Consider the following 12,461-nt stretch of genomic DNA (forward strand, 5'->3'; position numbering starts at 1 on the left):
GTGCAGGCCGGGCTGAGCGACCCCCCACACACACACCTGAGTGCACGAATGCCGTGCACTGGGCCTCTATTAAAATATATAAAGCTCTTAGAATAATGCCTAGAACATAGTAAGTGCTCAACTTACTTTTCCCCCTCAAAATGTTACTGAGATTCGTCCATGTAGCTAAATTCACTACATTCCATTGCTATAATAATATTCCATTGTTGAAGGGCATGCGTTATTTCCAGTTCTTGGCTGTTACAAATAAGAATGTGAACTTTCTTGTACACATCCCCTGATACACATGTGCCAGTGTTTTTCTAAATAATATAATTATAGGAGTGGTTGCTCCAATTTTACATCTATCATAAATACATAGGAGTTCCAGTTGCTCTGTGTCCTTCCCAACACTTGAGATTGTCAGACTTATGAATTTTTGCCAATTGGTGGGTAGTTTTTCATGTCCCTGGTTACGAATGAAGAGAAACATCTTTTCACACATATATGGGCCATTTGTGTTTCCTTTTCTGTGAATTCTTTTGCCCAGCTGGCTATTGGGTTGTTTCTTTTTATTAATGATTTGAGGGAATTCTTTATACATTTTAGGTGCTGCTTCACCTATAAATTCTCTCTCAATTGGTCCACACCCCCCCCCCATTTCTTTTGGAATTTGGGTTCAGAGTCACCCTAATCCATCAGAGATTCTTCTTCTTGATATATATCTTTACTCCTTGTGGAGGGGGTTGCAGAGAGAGGTATACATGGGTGGGTTGGAATAAAATTCTGTTCCTTTTTCTGCTGGGATAGACTGTGTCCAGCAGCAGGAGCTGCTAAGCTCCCAGTGCTTGTGGAGGGGCGAAATGTCCTGTCACACACAGATAAGATGTAAATAAGAATCGCAGGTAGTGGAATTATGGGTATTTCCTCCTTTCATTATACTTGGATAATTTTCTAATTTTTCAGTAATAAACATCTATTCTTTAAAATCAGAAATACATTTTTTAAAAAGAATTTTACTCTTTTAGCTCTGTTGCTTTCTGAGATGTTTGATTTTAAACCTGGGATTAGTAAGAGGTTGAGGAAAATCCCATTCAGCAGGAAATAATAGTTGGTCAAAATCCAGAGTGAGATCACAAGGTGAACTCATCTGTGAATTGGTAAATGCAACACAGAAGGGGCAGGACATGATAAACCCAACTCAGGGAAACTGTAAACCATACATTTAGATTTCCTTTATACCCAACACAGCTCTCAGACAAAGTACTTAATTGAAGCTGCCACAGCCAACAACAGTGACAATATCCTGGGACAAACACTGGCCATGGTGTATTGTTCTGCTCTGGTTTAAAACCCACCTGTCTTCTGTGATTGTTTATGATAGCCTTTTCAGTCCCCCAGGAGGTCAGAGGAAACAGAGAAAATGAACTAAAAGCTAAATCTCCTGCCATCCATCTGATGGGCTCTAACAAGGAGAAAATGAGTGAGGCCGAAGAATGGATCCAAAGGATACTAACCCACCAGGATAAGCACATCATTGAGAATAATCATATCCTCTCCCTTGGAAAAAAGGAACATGACATTTTGTCTCAGCTTCAGAAAACCTCAAGGGTCTCTATCACAGAGACTATCAGTCCAGGAAAGGCAACTTTAGAGATTGAAGGAGCCCAGGCTGACCTCATTGAGGTGGTTATGAACATTGAACGAATGCTGTGTCAAGTTCAAGAGGAAATAGCAAAAAAAAAGGAGCGAGCCCTTTGGAGCCTGGCAGGTGAGTAACTTACTCTTTAGTTGGAAAGTCAGCTCTCCCAGCTGTCCTTTTGGGTGTGATTATGTATGTCTGTATGTGGATAAGAGAGAGAATGGAAGAGAAAAGAGAGCAAACTGTGCAGGTTCTGTGCTAGGCCATAAACTTTTATAACCATTTTGGGGCTCTGTTTCTACCAGCAGGGTTAATTATTAGTAAATGAACACACACACTCACACAATTGGATTTACTTATGATGACTTAGATGACCTAAGAGGCAATTCCATGGAAAGCCTAGGGTAACCCACTCCTAGGCAGTAGGGGGAAAAAACATATCTAATTCTGCAGATGGAGTGTTCAAATGTAGACACATTCCACTGATTTTTTAAAATTGAGTTTTAGTGCATTTATCTGTTGCTGGAAACCTTAGGAACCCTAAAATTACTTACTTTGAGCCTTCTCACCAAAATATATTATTAATTGGTACTATTAAGTACATGCAAACAGCACCCATTTAGTGGAGCAAAAATCCATCGGGATGATGGGGAATTGAGGTCTGCAGAGATCCTTTTAACATAGTCCTAGAGCTAACTAGGAAATTATACCAATGGAATCACCACCTTAGGAGACAGAGGCTTATTTCATTCACGTATTCAGCTAATGAATATTGCATCTATGATATGTGCCAAGCATTGTTCTAGGTGCTGAGGATACAGTGATAAAATGGACATTGTTTTCACTAAGAATCTAATTGGGGATTCTGAGAAGCAAGCAAGGTTAGTTAGGAAAGAGGGTGAAAGTGCTCTGGGAGCACCTAGGAGAGGCACCCTAACTAGACTTGTATTTTAGAGAGATCACTGGTTGTATTGCGGAGAACGGATCTAGTACAGCAATTCAGATGCAGGATTTTAAAGGACACCTTATTTTCACTTTGTGTTTATAAAAATTATTTAGGCTGAAATGGTCAAAATGAGTGGGAGTTTGCAGTAAACGTTGTATCCACATTCTACAGAAAACTCAGTGTCCAAAAAGATGGACAGAAGTCATATGCAAGAATGAGACCCAAGGTTATGATTTCTACTTAGCTTTTAAAGTGTAATGTCTGTGAATATGTAAACTGACACTGATACCTCTCAAGAGAATAAGAGACAAAGAAATATTGATCTCCTGTAAAGCCTGTAGCATCACTTTAACTGCATTTATAAGGTTGAGCCCTCCTCCAGCTACTGGCAACTTAGCCATATACTAGTAAGTTCCTTGTTCTGCTGCAAAGGTGGCATTTTTAGTAGCTGATGACTAAGTTTCAGAGGTTCATACAGACTCATCCTCTCTTAACCAGATTAGGATCATCATTAACAAAATGGATAAATTTGAAATGAGCTCTTACTACAGAGAACATCAACTATCCATCAGAATAAAATTTAAATGATAGAAGTTAGGCATCGCCTCTCTATTGCGTTGTTCTTTTAATCCTTCCTGGCAAGCTTTTCTGATAGCAAGTTTATAGATTTTGAATCTCCAGTGCCCGGCCAGTGCCTGGCATGTAATAGTAATTCAGGAAATGTTTGCTGAACTCAAGTCAACTGGACTTAATACTATACTTCATCAATGTGAGCTATTGCTCTCCAGATTTCATTTAGAGTCTCTTCCTTTGAAATTTCCTGGCCTTTGAGTTCCTTTGCTATGGTGTTTTGTCCTTCCTGCCTTCCAGATTTACAACTTGACCCTCTAGTGCAGGGGTTCTCAAACTACGGCCCGCAGGCCACATGCAAATACAAATATTGTATTTGTTCCCATTTTGTTTTTTTACTTCAAAATAAGATATGTGCAGTGTGCATAGGAATTTGTTCATAGTTTTTTTTTAAACCATAGTCCGGCCCTCTAACGGTCTGAGGGACAGTGAACTGACGCCCTGTTTAAAAAGTTTGAGGACCCCTGCTCTAGCGAGTTTCTCTGGATGTATCATCCTCTTTTGTAGTTAAATTGAGCCCACTCCATTAGAAATGTGCTGGGCATTAGGTCATTTTAGTATACTTGATCTAAAGTCAAACTCAAACGGGAAGAAAGTAAGCCTTTTGGGGTATTTTCATTTTGTCCACCTGTGCATTTAGTCCAATAAGGAGCTTCTTTGGACAATAACAGGTAGTCCCTTGAACTTAAAAAAGGAAGGAAGTTAAGGGAGAAAGGGAGGAAATACATGACACAATTTAGTCTTAATCTCCAAATTTTGCTCTTCTTGCTTGGGAGTGGCATATGAGTGATGTACATGCCAAATATTCTGCCTTGCCCCTTACAGAAGGCACTGGTGAAAGTCAGGTTTATAACTTGGACCTCTTTACCTATTAGCTGTGTAATATTGGGCAAGTCACATAACTGGGTTTTAATTTCCTTATTTGTAAAACTAGAGGCCCAGTGCACGAAATTCATGCAGGGGTGGGCGGGGGGGCTCCCTCAGCCCGACCTGCACCCTCTCCAATCCGGGACCCCTCGGGGGATGTCCTACTGCCTCTCAAAATCTGGGACCACTGGCTCCTAACAGCTTGCCTGCCTGCCTGATTACCCCTAACCCCTCTGCCTGCCTGCCTGATCACCCCTAACTGCTTCCCTGCTGGCCTGATCGCCCCTAACCACCTCTGTCTTGCCCTGCACCCGGGACCCAGGATCCCCTCCTCTGGCCATCGCAGGCATCCGGGACCTGGACTTCCCTCCCTCTGGTTGTCCGCAGGCACCCATGACCCCGGCCAGCTTCACCCAGGCCGGCCGCAGCCGCAGGGGACCGTGGACCACAGGGCGGGTGGCTTGTCCCTCTCCCGGCCACAGCCCCAGCTGCTGGCGCTTGGGACCGTGGGGTGGGCGGCTTGTCCCTCTCCCAGGCTGCAGCCTGGCTGGTCCCCATTCCTTACTCGCGAGCTCATTTGTGCCTGGCTGGTCCCCATTCCTATCTCCCAGTGTTGAGTGTCTGATCAGTTCTGGCCCAAGGGCTTGATGGTGTGACGACCATTTGCATATTAGCTCTTTTTTATATAGGATTGCCTTTCACAGAGCATTGAAAAAGTGTTTTGTGTTACTCATTTTTAGGACAGCAACCAATACACCAAGATGAAATGAAAGAAAATAAGTTTCTGAAATGTCTAACGCTTTCAACTCCAAAAATTCAGAATCAGAAGAAAGAATTTGAAAACTGTGGCTTGCAGGTTATAAAGGTATATGTAATTAAGGGAAAGATTTGACTTGCCTTGCTATTAATCCATTTGTTCCATAGCTAAAAAAAAAAAAAAAAAAACACCTGTAAGCTAGCTGCTCATTTGACTGGAGTCTCAGAAATAAGATGGAGAGGAGGCTAGAGATGGGCAGATACCAAGATATAGGAGGCAGAAATGATGTCAGGATATACAGAAGCATGGATCAAGACCCAGTTAAAAGCTGCCTATGTTGATGCAAAATAAGAGGACTGGAATAGAACTTATCACACTGTGCTATTATAATTGTGTACCTATTTTTATCTCTCACTAAACTATGAGCTTTAAGAGGGCAAAGACAGTAAATACATTGTTGGCCATTTCATTAACAGTGGTTGTTCAGTGCATTTTTATTAAATGAATTCATCAAAGAAGGGACAGGGAATTTTGAAGAGATAGAAATCAAGCTAGGAGAGGGCTGCGGCCAGGAGAGACCCCTATGTAATTTGAAATGAAAATCAAATTGCATGCAAAGCTATATGCACATTAGTGTCTTTATTTCTGAAGCAGTGCATCAGGCCATTTAAGTAGCAGTTCTCCAGTCTTTTATTCAGATTTTCATTCCCTTGGGTTCCAGGTAGAGAAGATAGAAAACATGGTTCTCATGGCTGTCTTCCAAAGAAAGAAGAAAATGATGGAAGAGAAAATGCGTGGGAAACCTGTGAGCCACCGGTTGTTTCAGCAAGTCCCACAGCAATTCTGCGAAGTGGTAGGCAGAGTCGGCTTTCAAAGGATGTACTCAGTGCCCTGCGGTAGGTGTCAGCCCCTCATTATTGGAGCTACTGTGTGTGGGAATTGGTGAGCAGACATCAGCAGAGGACTCTCCACCAATAGCATTTGTTGCTGTGGTGAGGGGATCATTTGCAACTAGGATTTAGTGGTTAAGTCATTTGGAAAGGGTCCTTATTTTTATTTTCCTTCATATATTTTGTTGCTGATGGGTTTAATGCTGATGAAAGTATTTGCAGTAAGATGTACAGTTCAGGTTCCCTCCTTTCTGGTGTTTATGTGTCCTATAGGCAGAGTACCCTGGAGCTTTTCTTTCTCTTTCTTCCCTCACTCCTCCCACCCATCTCAAGCAAATTATTATCACTACCTAACCATCCTAATCCCTTAATTAAAAGGGCATTTTCCTGAACTTAATAAAGTTGGTCTTTTCTCTTCCATCCTCTTCATTTCCTATAGCCTGATAGTGAATGAATTAGATTTCATCTGGCAGGTGAAGTGACTAACATCTTAAGATCCCTCTCAGCTATAAGAGTTCTGTGTGTGGCTTCCATGTCTCTTTTCAGTTGTACAAAAATATTGCATACAGCCCTGGCTGGTGTGGCTCAGCAGTTAAGAGTGTCAGCCCATGTACCAAAGGGTCTCAGGTCAAGTGCACATACCTGGTATGATCCCCGGCCCCGGTCGGGGCACGTGCGGGCGGCAGCCAATTGATGTGTCTCTCACATTGATGTTTCTCTGTTTCTTTCCCCTTCCTTCCCTTTTTTCCACTCTCTCTGAAAAGAAATGGAAAAAACATCCTTGGGTGGAGATTAACAAAATAACAACAACTTACTTCATTGCTGTAGGGTCCCCTTTAGATCTCTTCAAAGGAGGCCAAGAAGTTTTGTAATTATTGTGGGAGATACCTAGCAATGCAGCTTGATTTTGCCTGGTTGGTGAAATCCCTTCATCTTTACCCTTCAAGATATGTAGCATGATCCTTGATTTCTGGAAAGCAAAGAGTTTTTAAATCTCTGCCCCAGAGAGAATATAAGCAATACCTAGGGGAAAAATTGAGCATGCTCAACTCCTGGAGGTAAAAATTGATCAGTGAATCCCCTCCAAGAAATCTTCCAGTGCAGTCAGGAAAGTGATGATTGGTATGGTCCTTTCATTAGCAATCTTAAAAACTCACAACTTCTTTTGCTCCTAAACCATTGTAACTGGCTCCTCTGCACCCCACTCTTCCCGCCCCTCCACACACAATCACCACCTTCTACTCAAATTACTCTAAGATCATCGCTATCTTCTTATTTTCCAAATCCAGCAGGTGCCCTCTTTTCAGTCCTGTGGCAGATATAGCTAATTGCCTCTCCATCTGCAACCTCCTCTCTCCTGACCTGCAGGTCCATATTTCAAACTATCTTTCGGACATTTCTACCTATGGACCCATAGCCAACTCCAGCTGAACTCTTTTCTTGGCCATGTTATTCCTTAAGACATAGGCTATTTTTTTTCTTTCTTTCTGATACTCCCTAACCTGGCTGATACCATCACCATCTATGAGGTCTTCTAAGGTAGAAACTGAATCATCCTCCATTCCCTCCTTTCTCTCTCATATCCAGGCAGTCACAGATTCTCTCTCAATAAAATTCTCAGCACAGCCTCACTTCTCTTTTCCTGCTGCCTTAGTTTACCTTCCCATAAGCCTAGATGATTACCAGGTCCTTCTTTGCCTCAAAACACCTCTATTAACCTGTCCTTTTCTCTTCCAGAATTATCGTGCTAAAAAATTACATGCCTGTTTAGCATCTGCATTCCTAATTACCTAGAAGGTAAAAACTCAGACTCCTTAGCAGAGTCCAGAAGGCCTTAGCCCCACATTATTTCACCAGCCTCATAACTCACTATGTTCCCCAATACTCTAGCCATGAACGTCTTAGTTTCCTGAGTATGCTGTATGCTCTCATGCCTCTGTGCCTTTGCATGTGGAATGTCTTCCCTCTTCACCCTTGTCAGCCCTGCAAATTCTTATTCCTTCTTTAAGACATAGCTCAAATGGCATCTCCTGGTGGACACTTCCCCAACTCCTGCAGACCCAGTGAATTGCTTCCTTCTCTATGTTCCTGCACTCCCCCCATTCCTTTGTTACAGCCTCTGTAACTCTAACAAGTACACCAATTCAGTTCTACAAAATTCAGGTATGGGACTTGTTTTCTATATGGCTGTATAATTGAACTTCACTTACCTTTTATGCTCCCAAGGCAACAGATGTGGAAAACTCCATCTTGACAGATGAATTCAGTCGTTTCAGAGTGTTCCTAGTCCCTTTGGAGTTTAGACTCAATTCCTGCAAGGTTTTGCCTTTACTTCTCCTCTTCTGAGAGTGTTCTCCATGATGGGACAGGCATTGAGGGGAGGGTAGTCTGGTTCATGGCCCCATCAGTCCTCTGCCTCTCAGGGTCCTCTGCTAGATAAAACACCTTTGGCCATTAGCACCTTCCTTTACTTAAATTTCCAGTCCCCTTTGCTCTTAGGTAGGGTCTACACAGGGCACTCTGTTTTTCATGTCAAGGGAATTCCTTTCCAGGCCGTGTTTGTGTTCCTCCTATAGCACGCGAAGTGTTTGAGTGAAGCTGAAATGTGGGGTCTTGTGTGGAAGGCCTCCCCCCTTCTGGAAATCTTCCCCGGCCATTGCTGCTTTCCACTCAGGTGCCAGGCTGGATGAGGGGGCTGCAAACAGCGGAGTCAGGCAATGCTCCCTTCTACTCTGGAAGTCCCCCTCATTCTTCTGAGGTTTCTGTTGGTTCTTCACCATCTTGACTCCCAGGGCACTCTTGAGAGAGAACGACAGAGAAGTGAGTTCTCGTTATGTCTTCCCTGATTCTTCTCTTCCCAGAAGGTGGGAGAAAGAACTTAACATTTATCTTGAAGTGAAAAAACTGCTCTTAGAATATCTTGTGTTGTTCTCTTTTCTGTTATAGGTGGTATAAAATCCATGCGCTGAATCCTTCAGGCTTTTATCCTTTTGGTTCAAAAAACTCTTTTCCTCACTCAGAAAATCTAACTGTCAAGGCCATACTTTCAAGACCATATTTTCTGCTTTAATTAAAAATAATTGTATATTATATATGATATGTATCATATATATTCAAATGACTTTGTTCTAAGCTTTATATATTTTGCCCCTGTATAAGTAGCAAGAATTCAGTGGGTGGAGGAACAAAGAGTAAGAAGACACTCCCAGGAAAGAAATCTTTGACATTTATCTCAAAATACTTGCTTGCCACATGAAATTGTACTATATTTTATGTCGGGAGTTCCCGTTGTGAACTTTTGAGAATAGGGATCATGTCTTAGTCATTTTTGAAGCTCTAAAGCTGTACGGTCCAATATGGTAGCCATGAGCCAGTCACTTGTGGCTGTTGAACATTTGAAATGTGTTTAATCTGAATTGAATTACACAGTAAGTATAAAATATGCACTGTATTTAAAGACCGCTACCAAATAAAAAAAATGTAAAATGCCTCCTTAATAATTTTGCATATTGATTACATGTTGGAGTGATAACATTTGGATATAATAGGTTAAATAAATTTATTATTAAATTAATTTCACCTGTTTCTTTTTACCCTTTTTAATGTGGCTACTAGAGAATTTAAAATTATGTGTGTGGCTTATGTTACATTTCTATTGTTCAGTGCTGCTCTAGAACCTGATACAGTGTTTGGTTAAGTCCCAAGTAAATTAAAGAAAGAAAGAGGAAGGTGAGGGAGGAAGGCGGGGAGGGACAGAAGGAAGGAAGGAAGGAAGGAAGGAAGGAAGGAAGGAAGGAAGGAAGGAAGGAAGGAAGCTATATTTAAATGTAAGCTATTATTATATTGATGATATCAGTGATAATGTGTCTTAAGGGAACAACTTTGGGTATCTTTGCTACAGACACAGGGACTTGGGACCAAAGAGTAGTGATTATTTGGAGGACTAGACGGCGAATATTTATTAGTACCCAAATTGGGCAATATGTTTCTGCAGCTCATAATAACTGTTTACATTTTTTTTTCTTTTATCAGACCCACAGTATGGAGCTGGCATATACTTCATCAAGAACCTCAGAAACCTAGCATACCCGGTCAAGAAAACATCTACTACAGATAAGCTGATCTACGTGTTTGAGGCTGAAGTACTCACAGGCTCCTTCTGTCAGGGTCATCAGGAAAATATTATTCCCCCACTAATGAGTCCTGGAGCCACAGATAGACATGACAGTGTGGTTGACAGTACCTACAGCCCAGAAATCTTTGTTATTTTTAGTAGTGTGCAGGCCATGCCCCGATATTTGTGGACTTGCATCCAAGATCCTGCATGGTCACAGGATTACTCACCAAAACCAATGATGTATCCACAGTTGACTGGGAGGGAACTCTCAAGAGGTAGCCCTGTTGATTAATCTCCATAGAATTTTAACAACTGGCATGGCCTTGCTTTGTAGAAACTAACCAATAATGACCATTGATGGCTCAAAGCGTGGTTTGAATGTGTTAAGTGGGTTGTTTGTATGGACTAATTGGGTTATTGAAGGGGCCAGTTACATACTACTAGCATCTTAGTCTTTCTCTCCTGGGGCTGGGATAGATGTATACCATCATCTATTATTTCTCTCCTTCAAGTTGTTCTTTCACCTCCTTTACTATAATAGCAAAAATGTTTTGCATGCAATGAAAAGACTTTTCTAATATATAATCCATTTTATTTTCTAAAGTGGTGATAGTGTAACAAAGCAGGATGATTTTATATTTTCCAGATAATCTTATGCAGTGCTTTTGATAACAAAATAAATCACCTTTGCTTTGAAAAATCACATGTTAAATGAAATTATTTGAAGTGGAAGGACATCGAAAGGCTGATATTCTCCTGATCACCTGTGTGAATTCAGCCATATCAAGCAATGCAACTGAAGTACCACTAGGCCAAATTATTAATTTACCAAATATTTTTTGACCACCAGATGTGTTTCAGTCACTTTATGAATCCTGGGGATATGATGCTGGACAAGACAAATGTCTTCATACAGCTTTCAGCCTGACTAATTAGAAAGGCAGCTATGGACAACTTAATAAGTATAATTGGAATGAGGAATTACAGATTCTTTGGGAAAATATAAGAGGGAAAGGGACCATGGGTTGGGGGAAGGCCACCTAAAGAAAGTGAAACAAAAGCAGAGACCTGAAAAATTTGATTTGGAAGAGTCAGGTAAGTAAGGGATGCAGCAGATAGGGAGCAGAGTTGAAGACTATTTATGCAGAGAGAATCCTATAATAAAAGGCTAATAGACAAATCGACTGAATGGCAGAATGACCAGTCGCTATGATGCACACTGACCACCAGGGGGCAGACGCTCAACACAGGAGCTGCCCCCTGGTGGTCAGTGCACTACCACAGGGGGAGTGCCACTCAGCCAGAAGCCTTGAGCTGGGCTGACAGCTGGCTAGCACAGTGGCAATGGCGGGAACCTCTCCTGCCTCTGTGGCAGCGCTAAGGATGTCCGACTGATGGCTTAGGCCCGTTCCCCACACCTAATTCGGCAGTAGGACATCCCCCGAGGAGTCCTGGACTGCAAGAGGGTGCAGGCCAGGCTGAGGGTCCCCCTCCCCTCCCCTGAGTACATGAATTTCATGCACCGGGCCTCTAGCAGTTCTTATAAAGGCTGGATTCACTGTGACTGCCCAAATTTGTCTTCAGTTCTGCAATGTAGAGGCCAGCTAACCTCACCATGCAACTCTTGCCTATTCTGAAATCCATATTTCTCTACACTTCCAAACCTTGTGATTCTCACATCCTCATCCTCTTGCAAGAACACATTTCCTTCTCATCTTACTGTAACCAGCATTCTTCCTCTTAATAGAAGCATGTTTATTGTCTCACATGGTACTGCCCTTGGATATGGGCAAGAGGGCCCTACTCTGGCCTTCCTCCAGCTGTACCCATCTCCACAAAGTGAGGGATCCATAGGGTCACTGCATATCTCACTCCTAAACCACATAATAGGTGCCTGGAACCCCCAAATTTCCTGCCTAAACAGCTCCACCTCTACTTATAGGGCCTGATTGAACCTCTCTCTCCAAAAGGTGGACTGTGTCACAGTCTACATCAAGAATGGCCTCAGGGCCCTAGCTGACTTGGTTCAATGGATAGAGCATTGGCCTGTGGACTAAAAGGTCCCGAGTTCAATTCTGGTCAAGGGCACATGCCCAGGTTGCAGGCTTGATCCCCAGTGGGAGGCATGCAGGAGGCAGCCAAGCAATGATTCTCTATCATCATTGATGTTTCTATCTCTCTTTCCCCCTCTCTTCCTCTCTGGAATCAATAAAAAGAAAAAAAGAATGGTCTCAGGGTGACTGTTTACAGAGATAGGGCTTGAACATGAGGCTTAGGTATTCATATGCCTGTGGATTTGGCCTACGGCACAAAGCTGAGGATGACAGGACAGCTTTGAAATAACCAGTATATGTTTAATATGGATTTCAAAAGAGAATGGAGGAGAGGCAATATCCACAAGGATAAGGACAAAAGAAAATCCATACCAAGAAACATAGTGAAACTGTACACCACCAAAGAAGTGATCTTAAAAGCAGCCAGAAAGAACAGCCAAATCATCTACAAAGGAATGACAATTAGATTGACAGCATATGTCTGGTAGGCAGAATAATGTCCTCCCCCTGCCCATTGCAAAGATATCCACACTGTTATCTGAATCTGAATGTGTTACCTTACATGGCAAAAGGAATTTT

General features: G+C 42.2%; 1 protein-coding gene across 1 annotated transcript in view; it reads left to right on the forward strand.

Moving 5' to 3' along the window:
- Nucleotides 1-10,531, forward strand: part of PARP9 (poly(ADP-ribose) polymerase family member 9) — a 33,818-nt gene extending 23,287 nt beyond the window's left edge. The window contains exons 8-13 of the mRNA XM_059687672.1: nucleotides 1,373-1,754; nucleotides 2,759-2,768; nucleotides 3,223-3,225; nucleotides 4,810-4,929; nucleotides 5,543-5,717; nucleotides 9,744-10,531. Coding sequence (XP_059543655.1) covers nucleotides 1,373-1,754; nucleotides 2,759-2,768; nucleotides 3,223-3,225; nucleotides 4,810-4,929; nucleotides 5,543-5,717; nucleotides 9,744-10,120 — 1,067 coding nt within the window. The 3' untranslated portion in view covers nucleotides 10,121-10,531. The remainder of the gene's footprint in view (nucleotides 1-1,372; nucleotides 1,755-2,758; nucleotides 2,769-3,222; nucleotides 3,226-4,809; nucleotides 4,930-5,542; nucleotides 5,718-9,743) is intronic.
- Nucleotides 10,532-12,461: the final 1,930 nt, after the last annotated feature.

This window comes from Myotis daubentonii, chromosome 3 (genome assembly GCF_963259705.1).
Source record: "Myotis daubentonii chromosome 3, mMyoDau2.1, whole genome shotgun sequence".
Taxonomy (NCBI): domain Eukaryota; kingdom Metazoa; phylum Chordata; class Mammalia; order Chiroptera; family Vespertilionidae; genus Myotis; species Myotis daubentonii.